Here is an 18246-nt window from a genome sequence, read left to right on the forward strand (position 1 = left end):
GGTCCTAATCAATCCGGGCTCTCTGCTCTAGTCCAGTCAAAGCATAGAGTAAACAAATCCTACCTGCAAGCAACTCTGCAACCCCTCCAGAAAGACTAAAAATCATCATATTTACATGTTTACTGCATATCTTACTGAGCTGGTAACAACACAGGCATCTTTTACACTATAGTACCCCCCCATCTTCATCCTTACCCTCATGCTTGTCCTGCAGCCCTCTACACCCTTCTTTAACCCAGCGTTCCCCCCTGGAGAGGTTTCATCAGTCATGAGACCTGCCTGAAGCTGGCTGTTTATCAGGAGGGACCATGTGTTAGGTAATGTCAAGAGTCTATATTTATGGCTAAGATAGCAGTAGAATGGAAAAAGAGAAAGACAGAGGAGAGGAGGAAGAGAGAGAGAGAGGGAGAGGGAGAGAGAGCGAGAGGGAGGGAGGAAGGCAGTGGGCGGGAGTATGCAGGGGGCTACAGCCATTGGCCTCAGACAGGAACTGGAGTGTGAATAGCTCACAATGGCTTAGCCTCTAAGCTGGGCTGGACCTCTAATTTGCTCTGCTTGTGGAGCTTTGAAGAAAAACGGCAGCTGCCTACTAGCTGCCTGCCTGAATGAGCTCGCAAGCTGGGAGCTAGCACTCGCTCGCAGACAACTGGATGATCCATGGCCGGTTTGGTTGGAGGAGGGAGAGCAGAATTCAGCCCGCTTGGATTTATCTTTTTGAATATTTCTGTGGAATAACGTGCGGAGAGGAAGGCAGCAGCAGTGGCGGTGTAGAGGTAATTCTGTGACATTTACCTCTTCTCCTGGGAATGATGCCCTGGCTTCCGGGATTAGATAGGAAGGGATGTGGGTGGGGAGAATAAACAGATGCACACAGAGGCAGAAATACAGAGGCAGGTGCATTTTTTTTTTTTTTTTTTTTTTGAGCGACTGTGGGAATCAGTGCCTATGCAGATTTATGGTGTGATATTGATGGGCTGTGATGTGTTGTGCCATGTGTCTGTGATGATGGCGGATGTGTGTGTGTGTGTGTGTGTTTGTCTGCCACATCTTCTCCCTCATCTTGTTCTTTCCATATTTTTACCTCCTTGAGTCAGCCCTCCTTTTTTTCCTTCTTGCTTTTCTCCCATAAACACCCGTTCCTTTTGTGTCATTTTACAAGATTTCCAGCTAATGATGCCTCAGTTTGGATGTGCTTGCCCACTATTCATTTTCAGCCCCCCCCCCCCCTCATTCTTCACCCCCACATTGAAAGGGGAGAGATGGGGAGGGAGCAGGGGGAACAGCAGGAGAATAGCGGCTGGGACTCAGCTGTGAGGAGTGTTGTGGCGCGAGCTGAAAGAATGGCCTGTTGTGTTGGGCAGCAGCAGTATTGTGTGTCTGGCCTCTCTCTCCCTCTGTCCTTCTCCTCTTTAATGGGTAACTGCATCATCCCTTCATTCAAACAATCACAGCGAGGAACCAGCTCATCTTATTTTTTTTTAAAAAGGGGCTCTTTGATAAAGAAAGTTAACCTTTCTATAAATTTAGGGCTGGGTATTGTTTGAAATGTTTCCATACAAGAAGATATCTGATAGTGAAAGAGTCTTTTTTTAAGAAATATGAACATGCTTTTCCACAAAACCCGTATTTAAATTTAGAGCTAAAATGATTAGTCAGAAACCCCAATATCACCCAGTCCCAGCTCTTCAGATGTGATGATCTGCAGTTTTTTTTTTTTCTTTTTGTCTCATGTGACCCGAAACTCAATATTTTGGGAAACTGGACTGTTAGTCAGACAAAATACGACATTTGAAGACATAACCTTGGGCACTTTTTCGACAAAATCAGATAATTGAGGGCACAAGCCACGGAAAAAGCGACAATAAAAATAATCACAAGTTATCAGCAGATAAGCCAGTCATGTTAAATGTTCATTGCTGTCTAAAGCACAAGCAGTCAGAACTTTGCCTAAACAAAATAGATGGCAAAGAGAGCAAAATGGTGAATTAAATCAGGAGCCGGCTGATCAAAGAATAAGTAAATCAGACTTTCAGTACTTGACATGTTTTGCTATGGACACGTCCCTGCTGCTTTGATTGGACTGACATACATAAATGTGACCTGTTTTGTGACAATGCAGACGTACTTGATAGAAAAAGATTCAAGGAACTTGTTCTGTTTAAGAGTGAGTTGTGAAGGCTGTTTGAATGTGTGTTTCATTGTGGGAGGGACGAGGAGGCACTGCTGAAGCTTCCCATGGCACTTAATTGAACTTACTACAGCATGGCGTGCTCTTAGCAGCACCCCGGCCCCTGATAGGATCTGGAGCGGGGCTGCTATTTGCTTAATCATTAATCTGAGGGCCCCGCTACATTGATTCTCTCTCCGTTCCCCTTCATAAATCATTACGGGCCAGCAATCCTTTTAATGGGGGATGGAAGTGCTGATTGAACACAGCCACGACACTCAGGACGTTAGACTCACCTTGGTCTCCAGGTCAGCTGATCAGGACTCAGGAAACAGGTCCAGTACCTGTCCATCTCAGCATCAGCAGACGTCAAACTGGAGGGACAGATCTTTTAATTAAAATAAGTTTAACTCATGTTCAGACCAAATATTTTGTAATATTCTTAATTAGTCCTGTTAGCATCTCTAAAGAGATTTGCCCAGATGACACCATAATGGATGCAAATGGACATCTATCCATAGTTTGTGGTTGAGACGCGCCCATCATCTGACCAGTGTATTAAGGGACTACTTGTGTAGATGAGGCCTTAAAGTGCTGCCTCAATCAATGCTGCTCCGGTAATTGGCTTAGAGGCCCAAGAGACTTGCCTGCTAACTCCCTGTGTGACTGTTGGCGTCCTCCGCCCCTCCCCTGCTCTGTCTGCTCTGAGATGTGCACGTAATTTCTTCTCACGTCACCGCTTAGCCTCTGTTTTCATAACACACACTTCCCCATCAACACTGAGCGTGTGTTTATCATGGAAACACGCCCCAATTTACGCTGTAGTTATGGCTTCTTGTGTTGTGCAGGGGGGCAGTTAGAAGCACGAGTGGTAAAATCAAGTTTGATGTGATGTCATATCTTCAGATATAATCCACCTATTATTTTGTATGAGTTACTGAGACACTGTTATAGCATTGTTTTGAAGTAATTTAGATATTTCCCTGCACACTTCCCAGCCCCACCATCAGGATAATCTCACTCTCAGGTCAGTTGGAAGTGGCTCGGTCTCGTGCGCCCCCCCACCCCCGCCACACTCACAACCAGCAGGGGTTAAAACAGCAGATGTTTGGCTGTGTCTGTGTGTGTCTATGAGTGTGTGTATGTCTGTGTTAGACAATGAGTGGAAGCTCCTCAGACCATCAACAGCAGGAAGGCGATTGAGGGTATCAGATGTCACCGGAGTGCTGTCAGCCCCACTGCCTTTTGTTAACACACAGGAGGGCGTTTTTTTTACCTGGACTTCTGTATGCTGTGGTGGTGGTGCTGCTGCTGCTGTGTATGGTTTTCTGTTTTTCTTTCACTGTCTTTATTGTGGGCATAATCATGAGCTGTTTGTGTCTCTGATGACGACTGGCTTGAGTTAAGATGAACAGTCAAACAGGAGGTCATGTGAGTGTGGATGGAGTGGGGCTCAAGCTGTCTTGGCCCCAGGTGAGCTGTGAACCAAACTGAACCAGGGGTCAGAAGAGGACATCAAGACAGAGGCTGCAGAGCATGTAGAGACAGACATGTGAAATGTATAAAGTCGGAGCAAAATTCGGACAGGTTAACACAAAAGGATTGAATCATAAAGTAATAACAGATGTGCAGGTAAAGCCAAAAAGCCAAGAGGCTTAACGCATCACTCTGCTTGAGAAGAAAACGTTCACTTCAAACAAAACTTCATTTTCACTTGGCAGCTTCTGCACAACCTAACCTTTTTAAAAAGTATGACACCGTGCACATGTTTTTCTTTTCAACTTCTTTAAGAATGCTCCAAATTGCACATGATAGTAATCCAGCGCTATCGAGTGACTTTACTATGTCAGGAGAAAACCTACAACACAGTCTGCAGACATCCAGGGTTTGAGTCAGGGTTCATTTTCATGCTGGCGTTAATGGTAGAAAGTCCAGGTTCAGGTTACAGTTAGTCTGTGCACATGAAGTAAATACAGGAGTGTGTTGTTGGTACTTTACCTGCCAACTAGGTGCTCAACCAACAAAGGACCAAACTTAACAACAGAGATAAAGCACATAGAAAAGATACACTGTTCATATGTCCATTTATCACCTGATAATCAATATCATTCGTGCTAAATATAATAAATACACATATAAATAAGACAAAGAGTCTACAGCCATGCTAGTGGCTCTGATGTTAAGCAGGTATAATATTTATATGTTCATCATCTTAGTTTAACATGTTAGCATGTTAACATTTCATAATTAGCAAATTAGCATGACAGTCTGTCCAATGGTAGTTGAAACCTTTCACTCAAAACCACCAATGTGAACCTCTTGTCACACTGCAGCACGAGGAGAAAAATCACCAAAGTTATCAGGATACATCGTCAAAGTGAAAAATTCGACATGCTCGCTGCACCTGAGGAAAAGTCAGAGGATCGCAAAAGTCAGGAGGGTTCATCCTCAGGGGAACATGAATGTCTGGACACAGTTTCATGGCGATCTGTGCTATAGCTAAGATGTTTCAGTCAGGAATAAACTGATGGACCAACTGACTAGCATCAGCATCCTGAGAGCCACGCCCTCTAGCATGGCTAAAAACAGCTTATATAAAGTGTTGTTTTAATTGAAGACTCTTGAAATGTAATTTCAGATGTAATCAAAACCTTTCACATCTATCTTTCCATTTGTAGCTCAAACATTACAGTTCGTACCAGAACACATTCTTAATCCTTCAGCCTTCCACTCATGTGCGGTACATAATGGTACATGTGGATATCCCTGGCAGGCTTGGGCCACTTTTAGACCATCCAAACATTCACTCAGCCACATGAATGAAATATTTAGTCAGCCTCCACAGATAACAGCTTCCCTCTTAGTAGAAACTCACACAGCTTGCGTCAGCCCACCAGAAAAGGCTGCAGTGCAATGCAAAAATATGATTTTTTTGTACAGCGTACAGTAAAAAACAGTGTTTGCCAGTTTCAGCTAAAGAAAACCCCATTTGTGTTTTTTTTTTCCCTTGACCTTGGTGTTAATACTCAGTGTAGTAGCATTTCAGTGGATCTGCATGAGTTCAGTATTTGTGGTGAGAAAATGCCAAATGATGTGGAGCAATATAAGAAGGAAAATTATGAATTTTTGGCTGCAAAAACAGTGAAAGTTGAGCCTTGTGCATTGTAAAAGATTTAGTAGCCATATGGCCTTAGAATCTGCTTTTCTCTGAAGCCAGATAAAATGGCCTCTAAACGGTTTGCCACTAGTACTTGCTCATTTACAGTGTACAGTAGCAGAAGCATGCAAAAACATTTGGAAAATGCAAACTCCTCCAAGCAGATCCATTTTAATGAGATCAAGGAAGTGGAAGATGTTTCTGTTTAGATGTTCTGGTGGAGATGCAAGTGAGGGTTCACAGGAATGTGAAATAATTTAACAACTTGTGTACCTATAGACTCAACTAAAGCAGGTTTCGATATCATTTCATGACAAAACTAAAGTACAGTGATCTTTGCTAAAGAATGCAACTCTGTTTATCATGTAATGAAGAGAGAATGCTGACAAATCAATCAGTAACAGTCTTTGTGTCATGATTCGAGAGTTAGAAAATCGTTGCCATCATGCCGCTGAGGCCGTTAGCAAGGCCGCAGCTTTCTGTGGCACCTCACTGAGAGATCCTGCTGCTATTCTGCACTTCAATTCGGTCTCTTCTGGGGATTTTAATCATCTTCTCAAACAAAGACAGACATTTATGTGTGGATGAATAATCACCTCTTGTCACGACAGAGTTGAAAATGATTTTTTTCTAGATTGCAGATTAAGATGACGAGTTCATATGAAAAAGACTGTTAAAAGTGTCCATCGTGATTCAAATACACAGAGCACCTACTGTAAGGTGCTAACGTTTCTCCAAGGTCTACAGCTCCAAGGTCTGTAATTAATGGCTTTGGACAGCTCGGATGCTCCTGCAGTTTATGGTGCGTGCTCGGTAGCAGTGAGTGAGTGGCCCAGTATTAGGAGACAGGATGTGGGTCATAGCAGGCACTCAAACAGGGACACATGTCCCCTGCTCCGGAGCTTTTTATGAACTGCCAGTGAGGACAGAAACTGGCTTCCACAACCTGCTATTTATAGTCCACACTCTGAATACACTATATATGTGTTTACACACTCCCTCTCTCTATCTGTCTCTCCGATTGTGTGTCTGTGTGGTTCTGTGAATGTGGAGGTTTCTGCATCCATGTGTGTGTTCACTGTAAATTTTTCTGCCATATACAGACTGTAGCTAAATCTAGAGCAGAGCACAGTGGAGCGTTTGAAGTACGCAGACGTGCAACACTCGTCTTTCATTTGTACCCTTAAGATTCGGCTCATGATAAATCTCTTTTTGCTCCTCTACTTCCTTTACAGGGGGGCAGAATAACACACCTCACACTTTACAGTGCAGTGGAATCCACTCTCTTACATTTGGATCCCATACCTTCTCAAGAGCAGGGTTACTGCATTGGATTGCTTTTGGTTGTATGTTAATATTGTGTCCACATCCTCAACGTTCCAGTGCTCCAGCTATTTATTATTATTATTTTTTCATCTCTGGACTACTTTTTTCTGGAACATCTGTTGTTCTCTCTACTTGCATTTCTTTGCAGCTGCACCGATTATTCGATCATTTGATTAGTCGATCGACACTTTTGATGACTGACTAATTATTTCAGTGAGTAATCAGCAAAAATGGTTCACTGGCTTCAGCTTCTCAAATGTGACAATTTGTTGCTTTTCTCTTTGCTATATAATAGTAAGTTAAATATCTTACATATATATCTAACAGCTATTTGAAATGTCATCTTGGGCTTTGGGAATCTTTTTTTCATTTTCATTTTTCTGATGTTTTGTTCACTCACCAGTCAATCGATTAATGGACGATTGGAATAATCATTACCCTCAGCCCAAAGACAGATACAAGCAGAAACAGAAAAGCAGAAAACTTGTCTCATTTGAAAAGCAGGAGCCAGTTAATGTTTTCTCTTTGTTGGTGATTAATTTTTAAATCAGCTAACACTGACTTGCTTTGCATTGTAAGGACAGAGCGTTACCAGAGCAGTGAAAGAGACAATGTTGATGGCGTGACAGAAGCGAGGACATGCTTGCTTGGACTCCTTTATCCTTTTAGCAGCGCTTAGATCAATGCCTCTCTCTCTCTCTGACGCGCGCACACGCACACACACACACACACACACACACACACACCCAGCTTCATCCTTGTGCGAAAGAGAGTGAGATGCTACTCACTCAATAACACTACGCCCAGACAAGATGAAAGTGGAGATGTGAGGAGAACCAGCACAGAGTGTGCCGCACAACGAGCCAGAAGTGCTGTGTGTGTTTGTGTTTGGCTTCTCAGTGGCGTGGCGGTTGTTTGTCAGACAGCGAGAGGTGAGAATGAGGGAGAAAGCGCGAGCTGTTTGTTGCGCGAGGGATCTCACGTGCCCATTAGGTGATTGTTTTTCCCGTTGTGTGTCATGCGTCTGTACCACCCTCGTCCTCCTCCATCTTTCTCCTTTCTGCCGTTCCACCATTTGGCAGATGCCCCCTGTCACAACAGCCCTGCACTTTCCTCCCTCCTTCATCCCTGTGCGGATGGACCGCAGCTGCTGATTGACGTTGTTGTTAGAGAGATTGAGCTGGGAAACATCCGTGCTGTGGGGGACACTTCATCACACCAGGAAATTACTGCTGTGTCTGCCCACTACAACCTATGAATATTTTCAAAAGCAGGGCGACAGAAATAGAGAATTTAAACTTCCTCGTGGTGATAAATGAAGATGAAGAAAGAAGAGGAGGAATTGATGTCGAGGTGGAGAGTGTGCACGGCAGGAGAAAAGGGATACAAAGGAGGAATCAAGAGAAATGGTGGAATGGAGACGGGATGCTTAAAAGCTATGCTGAGCAGAGAGAGAGAATTATATTTATTCATTACGCAATAAAAAGTAAAGGGTAACAAAGGGGAGCTGCGGGTATAATGCTGGTCTTCCCTTTCTTTTCAACGCCATATTATGGATTCAGTCCAGCTAACTGACTTGCAACATTGCCTGCAACAGCCGAACACAGCCAGAGAGATTAAAAGGATTGTAACCTTGGTAAACAAACGGGACAGCAAACTGTGCAGCAAAATCTCTGACAGCAGACACGTTTCTGTTGTCTCACAGTGTACTGTATATTAGTATATACACAAGTGCACTGTGAAAGCCAGTCCCTGACTGTACAGCTTTGTTGAATCAGGCTGTAATTTGGTTGCACAAAGGTTTTTATTTTTCACAAGAGAGTGTGTGAGCTACTAGGACATCAAACATCGATGCAGGTTGTAGATTTCACCACAAAACAAACTGCATTGCATGACTCTCGAGTTTAACTGCAGTTTACTTGTGCAAAAAGTATTTCAGATTTTTTTAGCCATGCTAGAATGTGAGGCTGCTGTGGCGCTTTGGATGGCAATGCTGCCACCCACCCGTTCAGTGCACACTGGGGACCATGAACATCTGCACCACATTTCATGGCAATTCACCAAATAGTGTTGAGATATTTCAGGGAGTGAAGCTTTGATGATCGTCTCATTTTTCTTCTAGCGCCACAGTGAGGTTGATATTTGTAGTTTTCAGTGAAATGTCTCAACAACTATTGGTTGGATTGCCATGAAATAAGTTGCAGACATTAATTTCCTCCTGAGGAAGAATTGAAATTGTCTGTTTAGTGCTAATTAGGAAATGTTAAACGCTAAACTACCTACTAAACATCAGCATGGTAGCAGTTAGCACAAAGCACTGGTGTGCCCAGGTACAGCTTCACTGAGCCGACAGTGTGGCTGTAGACTCTTAGTCTCGTTAATGTTTCTGAAGAAGGTTTTTGTTAGTGCACATGTTACAAGCTGTTGCAAACAAGCAGAATTCACACACCTGCTACCTGTGACGTGTATTATTTTCTACAGACTGTGTGAACAACGTCCAAAAGCCAAAATACCCTTGAAGAAGTCGTCTGTTGTGCTAATTGTCTTTGGTAGTGGCAGTGACACTCACAAGCGAAATTACTCCTCTGGTGTTACGTTCTCTGTTTGGTTCTGCCTATCAACCTTCATTGTTGTTGTTTATATCAATCAGTGCATTGATTACTTTGGTTTACTGTTCTCTTTCACCATATCACATGAATGAGTAATTGAGATACAGACATTTTTAAGCTCTCATCCTATTGGAATAGTTCAGCAGGCTGTAGCATTGGTCGCTAACATCGAGATGCTGCATTAGCAGAAGTGTAACCAGAGCAATACTAACAGACATAAAGTAGCCTTTGTCAACATTGACTGTTTGTATGCCCTTCAGAGGAAGTTTGTATTTTTGATGATCAGAAATAAACAAAACTGACATGTTTTCTCAGGTGTGGAGGGATATGATGAGAAATGCAGGTCTGTTAAAAGAATAGTTTGACATTTTGACAAATATTTGCGCTCTTGGTAAGCCTTAGAGTATCAATACCACATTCATGTTTGTGCTTGAGATATGAAGATACAACCAGGAGACTGGAAATGGGGAAACAGCTAGCCTGGCTCTGCCCAAAAGTAAGATCCTCTAAGGCTCACTAAATAAAACATTAGTGTGCAGTTCAAGTACAGTCTTCTTTGTTTAATTTGTACTAAAAAAGAAACAGAATGTAAAAATGAAAAGTTGCGGTTTTACATGGAGTTACTAAAACCACAACTCATTGTTTTTACACTGCGTTTTTTGTACGGATTAAACAAATGTGAGCTTTAGAGGTGCTGGGAGGTGGATTATGTTGCTTACCTTCATGCAGAAACAGAGAAACACGCTAGCAGTCCCCCCCTTGCTTCCAATCTTTATGCTATGCTAAGCTAATGGGCTGCTGGCTTTAGCTTCGCGTTAACAGACACGAGAGCATTTCTGATGGTCGCACAAAAAATAGTGCCAAAATGTTGAACTACACCTTGAAGTGCAACAGACCCTCAAAATGTTCTGTGGTCAATCAGTATTCACTGATAAATGAGAATATTAGCATGTTCTGTTAACACTGATGAATTATAGTCTTATTGTCAGATAAAGCTGCACAACTGCAGTCAACAAGTATTACTGTCAGCAAATGACATGAGTGCTGAATAGAGGAGTTGAGCACTGTAAAAGTCCCATCATCAGGTTCAACCTAATGCAGTTCTGGTGTTAACAGTCGGCAGATTTAAGACAAATACTTCAACCAGCAGTGAACAAACTCTCAGCTGTGAGTCCCTATGGCAGCTTCAGCCTGGACAAGATTAATATGTTTGAGTTACTGCGGAAGGAGCTCCTGTGTAGACTTCAGCTTCTCCTGTTAGATGTGCATGATGCCTCTCTGTTACAAGCTGTCATAAAACAATCCGAGCCTGTCACTGTTTTGTAAGACTACCTATTTGTGGACTATTTGTTGTGTTATTTATTTAAGTAAAACACAGAACTTACAGCTTAAAAAACGATTAGAAAACATACAGAATCAATACCCTGTAACACCACAGTAAACACTGAGCAAAGATGCAGACACATGGGCAAGCTTGCACTATTTCTTGCAGCCACTGAAAATTGCATATGGTGCTAAACACCTGAGGTGAGTGTACAATTTTTGTTATGAAGTCAAGAGTCACTCGAACGATTAGCTTTAGCGAGCGTGCAGCATCTTTTCAGTTAGGTGCATTTAAGATAGTGTTGGTGCTCGATTAAAATGCCATCAAACCAATGAGGGATATGTCTCCTCTCCTTTAGTGAATAATCATACCCACTGACACCATTAAACTTGAAATGCTGCTCGCAAAAAGTGGCTTTTCAAGAGCGGATTTGATGCCTGCAGAAGTCGTCCCGGGCCTGTCATATTTGATTTTCTAAAAGCAAAACAAAGCAGACAGCAGAACACAGAGATCTTCATTTCACCCTCAGTTCACAGAGCTTTCACGTTTTTTTCTACCAGTGTTCAGTCAGTCAGAAGACCTTTCAGTTGTGATTAATTATTACAATTATTTTTAGAAATGTTGGGGGGCTTACAATGCTTTTAACTGGGATGTGAATCTACGGGGAAAACCACAGAATAAGAAATACAGGGAGTGCAAACAATTAATGTAATCCAATGCAATATCCCTGCAATAAATACTTTGTTTGTGAAACTCATGATGTTTAGTTTTTTTTAGCATTGAGGAAGAGAGATTGCTTCAGCTCTTTGGTTATTTTTAAGTGGTGGTTTGTGTTGCTGTTGCATTGAATTGCATTTATTTGACAGCTGTTACTGTTATTGTACTCTGTAGCTAATATGAAGGCTTTGCACTGGCTTTCCTACTAGTGCAAAAGAAAAAGCACCAATGAATCTTTATACCGTCTCTCTGGATGAATGAGTACCCAACTTGTCCCTGAACAAAGATTACTCTCTGCCGGGTTTGGTGGTATTTCAAAACTGAAGACGTTTCCAAATGTGGTTGTGTTTCATTTTTTCCATTCATGCACGTCCTGGCTGGTTTCTCACAGTGAAAGAATGGAGTCCATTGATGACTGTCAGTGGAAGTTAGTTCATCAGAGCTGGGGTCAGGGCTGAGTATGGCCCAGTCATTGTTTCTCTGGCCAGAGAAAATAGAGACTATGAACAGTGATAGTAAAGAGACAAGCCAGACCTCACTGTTGATGTCGCACACAGAGAATATTCAGACTGTCTCTCTACAAGCTGCTGGCTGTTCAACAGGAACTGTATCCCAAACTTGATCAAATGTCCTCAGTTTACTTTATGATTCTGGCTAAAAAAACAGCTTTTCTAAAAAGACGTCAATGGTTCTTTTGTGAAATCTGCAGATCATTTTCTCATTTTACTGTGTCTATAAAATGTCCAAGGTGACATTCCTAAATCAAATGTCTTGTTTTGTCAAATCAATAGTATAAAACCCAAAGATACTGCTTACGGGGATATAAAATGGACCAAAGCACGCAGGAAAGGAGGAACTACTCATATTTATGGAACAGGTCACAGCAAATGTATGGCATTTGTGCTTGAAAAGTGACTTAAGCAATTATAAAAATAGTTTTGATGAACTGATACGTTTTTTGAATAAATTTTGCATCAAGGATCGGTAAACCACTAAATGGGTGAGATTAGTGAAACAGACTTTTCCGTCTATTTTTCCATTCATTTCGCCACAATGTTAGGGCTGCAACTAAAGATTACTCTCATCACTGATTAATCTCATGATTTTATTCTTGATTAATAGTTTATGAATCCATCTATAAAACATCAGAAAGCAGTGACCAAAATGACATCAGAATATACTAGAGTACATATAGGTCACATCATCAAATGTCCTCTTTTGTTCTATTAAAAATCTGAAGATTAAATTTGAGAACCTGGAACCATATTTGGGCACACATTTTTTCGGAAAAAATTACTTAGACAATTGATTATCAAAATAGTTGCAGATTCATTTCCGGTGATTGATTAATTGGTTTATCAGCACGGCTCTGAACAATTTCTCTATTTATTTTCCAGAAAATGACGTGCACTATGATCCATATCATACATACCTACTGTAGAACGTCTCTGTGTATCTTCATGAACACTAGTGCTGCCACTACTGGTACCACTAATACTACTCGTCATTCCCTCCAGAAAATACTCTGCACCGTGGTTCGTCACTTCACGTCAGCATCACCGTGATCAAATCCCCAAATATATGGGGATGTACAGAATAACCACACACTCGTATCACACAAAAAGTCCACTAGAGCAAACATAAAATCCTCAAACTGGCAATGCAATACCACTTTTAAATTGTTAAACTTTGTCCGCCTCATGTGTCGTCTTTGAGGAGATTGCAACAACTAAAGGTGTCCGTGCACAACACAGGACGCAAACGTACTTCCTGCGGCGTGTTAATACAAAACAAACTAATATTCATAGAAGTAAATCATAAAAATAACATGTGTAAACAAAACATATCCAACTAACTGGAAGGTAAAGTGCTGCATAAGAATGTGGTTATCATTTGTGTATCTGTGAAGGGTTTTGTATGTAGCCATCAGGGCATCGAGCTCGACCCAGTGCTGCTGTCTCTTTAAAGTGTGGACATACTTGTACCCACATATTATCCTCCACTTGTTGCTAATGCTGCTTGTTTATCGATAATGCACCGCTGGCTGCCAGTGACTTTAATTTTGTTGAACTAGCCTAGCTTCATACTGCTAATAGAAGCATGATGACCAATAGTTGAAGAGTTGAATTTCTGTTTTGTTTTTCAGTCTTCAGAAGGACGAGATGCTGCTCTTGTTTGGGATTAGCTTTAAAACACTCAGGGGTCGACAGAAGAATTCTGTGTTTCTGTTTACCAGCATGTGGTTTTTCAAGATTAATGTCTTTCCTCGGAAATCATAGACTGCATACTTCTTACTAATAATATAAATATACTGTATATATATGTGTGTGTGTGTGTGTATATATATTTACCATTATACTATTATACTTTTTGATTTAAGAAACAGTGGAGTTATATTGCTGTGTCATGACAAAACAATTTGAGTTCACTGCAGTCAGTAATTTTCCAGTAAAAAATGTGAGATTCTTTCAGTGGTTCCCACTGCACCAGGACGTCCCGGGGACAATTCGGCATCTTGCCATTTAATTATAATGAATAGGCACTCATTGCTGTGACATCATAAAGTACGTCACAATGTGGCCTACTGTTCTGAAAATACTGCATTTAAATTATTCAAGACTTCACAGAGTGCAAACAGAAGATCAAGTTACATAAGCCAGAGGCTCAGATCGTCAAGTTTCATGAGGAAGTTTAATTGTCAAGTGGTTGCAGAGTGATAAATAAACTTCTGGTATGCTAAACAGATGATGATGTAACACATCACAGAAATTGGAAGATTTGTTGGAATGAGGCAGGGTTCAGCCTTCAATATTCTATAATATAGGCACACCAGAATTAGTCATCCTATCAGAGTCCTCCACTGTGGGGAATAGCCTGGAATAACAGCTCCATTCCCTGCTCAGCAGACGGCGTCATTAGAGCACACTGAGCCTCAGAAACATCTCCCACCACGGGACCACCAAGTCCTATGACTCAAACTCCCAGACAACTCCACTTTCATCTCATCCTGTTCCGCTGAGGTGAATACAAAGCAGCACTTTGCGTGTGTGCTGGTGCTGCCGTAAGTATCATCATCATTATGCCATGTTTTTTTCCTCATGTGAGGGATTTGCCTCCTTGCTCACGTTCTGAATGCTACGTCTTGTCAATTAAATTGCCTCCTCCTTATCGATTCATCTCGAGGATCATTTTCAAAATGGCAGGAAGAAAAAGCAATAAAGACAAACCGCGTTGCCTTTGCAGCGCAGTGGAGGTGTAGGACTGAGCAGTAAAGACTTGCTTATTATCAGGTGTTTGTGGGCTGGATGTACCCTGAGGGATGGAGTGTGAGCTTGCATATTGGAGAGGCTCAGGTAAACACTTGAACAAGCAAGAGTCTTGTGTCAAACATGAGCTTTCTCACCCATTTAGAATAGAACATAGTAATAATGTTACCAGCACTGCTTTCAAAAAAAGTGATTATGGTATTTTTTATTTTTTTTTTTGACTAGTTTTTGCCATGCTAGTGGCATGGATCATGGGATGTAAAATCGGTCTGTCTGTCAGTGGGTCCACCACTTTGGTTCAGACTGAAATACCTAATTTTTCCAGATTGATTTTTAAATTTTGTATAGACATTCATGGTGCCCAGAGGATGAATTGTGACTTTGATAATCCGCTGACTTCAAAGTAAATCACTTATCCTGTGAAATATCTCAACATCTACTTCATGGATTGGCATGAAATTACATAACAGCATTCATGGTCTCCAGTGGATGAGGAGTTGTAATGCAATACTTGGTGGTTTATGTCCAAATACCTGCGAAACTAAAGACATTCCCATCATCTTTAGCTCTTCAGCTGTATGTGTTTTAGCATGCTAACACACTACACTTAGATGTAATGGCATCTAGCAGAAAGCACAGCCTAGCAGAGCAGCATGGCTGTAGACTCCTGGTCTGTTATGAAGGTAGTTGTTTCGTATGTTTACCATTGCTGAGACTCAGTTAAGAGCCCCTGTGTCTGGCTGCTGCGTGTATGTTTGAATGTATATCTATCCATTTATATGCATGTATACACTCCTGTCTTGATCACAGATGGGTTACAACTTCCGTCAACCATCTGGCCTGTCATCTCATTCCTTTTGTAAAGGGAAAGACACAATAGCCCCCGTCTCCATTGTCTGGTGTCAGCTTCCTACTACAAAGTGTTCCCACTACAAAGTAAAAACACCGCAGACCACTAATCATTAACTCCAGTAGGGGATCAGGCTCGGGTCAGGAATGCCAGCAAGGAAAATTTTAATGTTGGCTTATCTTTTAACAAAATTTGAAACCAAAGTGTTGATAGAGTGTCATATCAGCCCTCTAATCTGCAATTCTTTCAGACTTATGTCAATACTCGTGTTTCACTGTCATGTTTTCTCTGTCTCGACACAAAGGAATCCATCCTGGCTTATATTGTCTCAGGCTGAAAGGCTTTTAATTGTACTACTCTCAAACCTAACAACACCTAAGAATGCAGTGAGTGTAGCTGCTCAGCATTGCAGTCGTAACAGGGACAATGCAGCTTTAACAATCAATAACAGCTTAAGTAAAACGACCATGATACTGTGATGTGTGTGCATTTTACAATTCCAGACTCACCATGAAGAAACTGACGGATTGATAAGAGTATCAAGACTATTGCTTGAGGCGACCTTTATTTTATCTTCTGACTGAGCAGGCAGCAGGTTCCCATGAGGCAGAGACATAGCTGGAGATGCGAGCCTCGATTTAATTTCGTGACATAATATTCACAGGCACTCACCAGTCACTTTGCCTCCAATCACCGCGCTGAATTACAATCACACCCTCTTGATTTCAGGACTCTCTCATTTACAGCTTTGGAAACCCTTCACCATGGCCGGTCATCATCCGAAAAAGCTGAATCAATGTTTGGATGTTGCGTTTTAGCACTAATGACTGGCTTTCAGTGTGGTGGTTGTGAGAGAAGCATATTGAACACGTTGTTGTGCCAGGGGGGAAAAATATGATTCAACCTTCAACTGTAAGCACATGGTTTGAATTTTAACAAGTTGTTAGCAGCCGCCTAAACTTTGTTTGTTTTGTCCCGTCCTCAGGTACGACCCGCCCCCCTCGAGACGGAGAGGTCCCAGGGGTGGATTACAACTTCCTGTCTGTGGAGGACTTTCTAGAACTTGAGGAGAGCGGCACACTACTGGAAATAGGAACATATGAAGGTGAGGATGATGATAATGATCATAACTGACACTCATGATAGCCCAGGTGTCCCGATTCTCCACAGATACAATGTGCGTGGCAGCGATCAACATTTATTTCTTGCTACATGCAGGCAGGCTGTAAGACTGTGCACTCGGTTGATTCCGATTAGATTGTGCATGATGGGAGGAGATGCATCCAGGAGACAGCGGGTCACTCCACATCTGCCCCTCTCACTCTGATTAGGACAGTGTTGTGCAGCGCTAAGTCTCATACTGACAAAAACCTGCATGTGTCAACATGTGTGCATGTGTGTGTGTTTGTGCATTGTGTGTTTGTTTGCGAGCCTGTGCGTTATTCAGGGCTAAGTCTGATTTGTGTCTGTGTGTGTGTGTGTGTGTGCGTGTTTGTGTGATTGTGTGCACGTAGCCGGGAGAGAATGTTACGACATTAATCTGCTTGGCACCGGTTCTGCTGTGTGTTGGCACGTTTCTCTCTTTCACGCAGACAATGTCAAATACCTGTCCACAGGAGTCTGTGGCCATGCAGACAACCAGAGGAAGACAGGATTATTGATTCATAACTAACTCTGCATTTTTATGGGCATGTGACGATATGGAAAGATCTATTGATTATATCGACCTTCGTAAATAGTACAGATTTGACATGAAATCAGGGAAGATGACATGACACACCCACAGCTAAATTAAAACTGTTTAAGAAATAGTTCAGCGTTTTGGAAAATACTGCTATTCACTTCCTGTTGAGAGCAAGACAAGCAGGTCATTACCACTTTCATGTCTGTACTGTAAATATAAAACTACAACCAGAAGGTGGTTAGCTTAGCATAGATTAAAAAGACAGGGGGTAACCACTAGCATGGCGCTGTCTAAAGCCAGCAACATCTGCCTACTGGCACGTCTGAAGTTGATTCATTCTCACATCTTGTTTGTTTCTGGACAGAGACGAAGAAAGAGAGGAGAGGCTGCTTCCAGACTTAATCCTAAAATAAGATAATCGGCTGCTGCCTGCAGCCTTAAATTGACGGACAGACATGAAATTCGTGTTGATCTTGTCATTTAGCTCTTGGTAACAGACTGAATTAGCATATTTTTGCCAGGTGGTCAGTGCAGAGTCCAGGAAGTTACTAGGCCCAGCCAAGAAATAGTTGTAAAACAGCAAGTTGTCGTTGTTACACTTTTTGTACAGATTGAATGAATAAGACATAACGTTTTGTGAACTTTAGAGGGGCTGGTTGGTGGATTTTGCTACCTATGGACATAGTTGGGTTAGATGTTTCCAGTCTTTATGCTAAGCTATGCTAACTGATTGCACCTCCAGCCTCAAGATAGAAGTGGGTCTCGATCTTGTCATCAAACTCTCTGCAAGAAAGCATTCTTTCTGAAACAATTTTCTTTAAAACTGCCGGTACATGTCACGCACGAGACCCCTAGTTCACCAGGCCGCCTCTTTCTCTCATACTTGAATGTCTCATACAAAGAATATTTGTATACAGGATTAAAAAAAAAAAAAAAACTTGATAAATTCTTTGTTTGCATCACTGACAAAAACTGTGTCAGTCAGAAAAAGCTGTTAAATCAAGCTGGGTGTTGTGAGCTGGTCCATTGTTTTTCTCTCAGTGTGCTTTCAGAGTCTAGACAATACAGCTCTGCAGCCTCGAGCACAAACTGGAACCGTCGCTTTCCCACCAGCTGCTTATTTCCACGACTTGTGGTCACATTGCG

The 18246-nt window shown here is 41.9% G+C and overlaps 1 protein-coding gene across 1 annotated transcript in view; it reads left to right on the forward strand.

Moving 5' to 3' along the window:
* LOC121612307 (membrane-associated guanylate kinase, WW and PDZ domain-containing protein 1-like) overlaps positions 1-18246 on the forward strand; it is a 99128-nt gene that overhangs the window by 43675 nt on the left and 37207 nt on the right. Inside the window, exon 3 of the mRNA XM_041945111.1 lies at positions 16402-16521. Coding sequence (XP_041801045.1) covers positions 16402-16521 — 120 coding nt within the window. The remainder of the gene's footprint in view (positions 1-16401; positions 16522-18246) is intronic.

Source organism: Chelmon rostratus, chromosome 10 (assembly GCF_017976325.1).
Source record: "Chelmon rostratus isolate fCheRos1 chromosome 10, fCheRos1.pri, whole genome shotgun sequence".
NCBI classification, from domain to species: domain Eukaryota; kingdom Metazoa; phylum Chordata; class Actinopteri; order Chaetodontiformes; family Chaetodontidae; genus Chelmon; species Chelmon rostratus.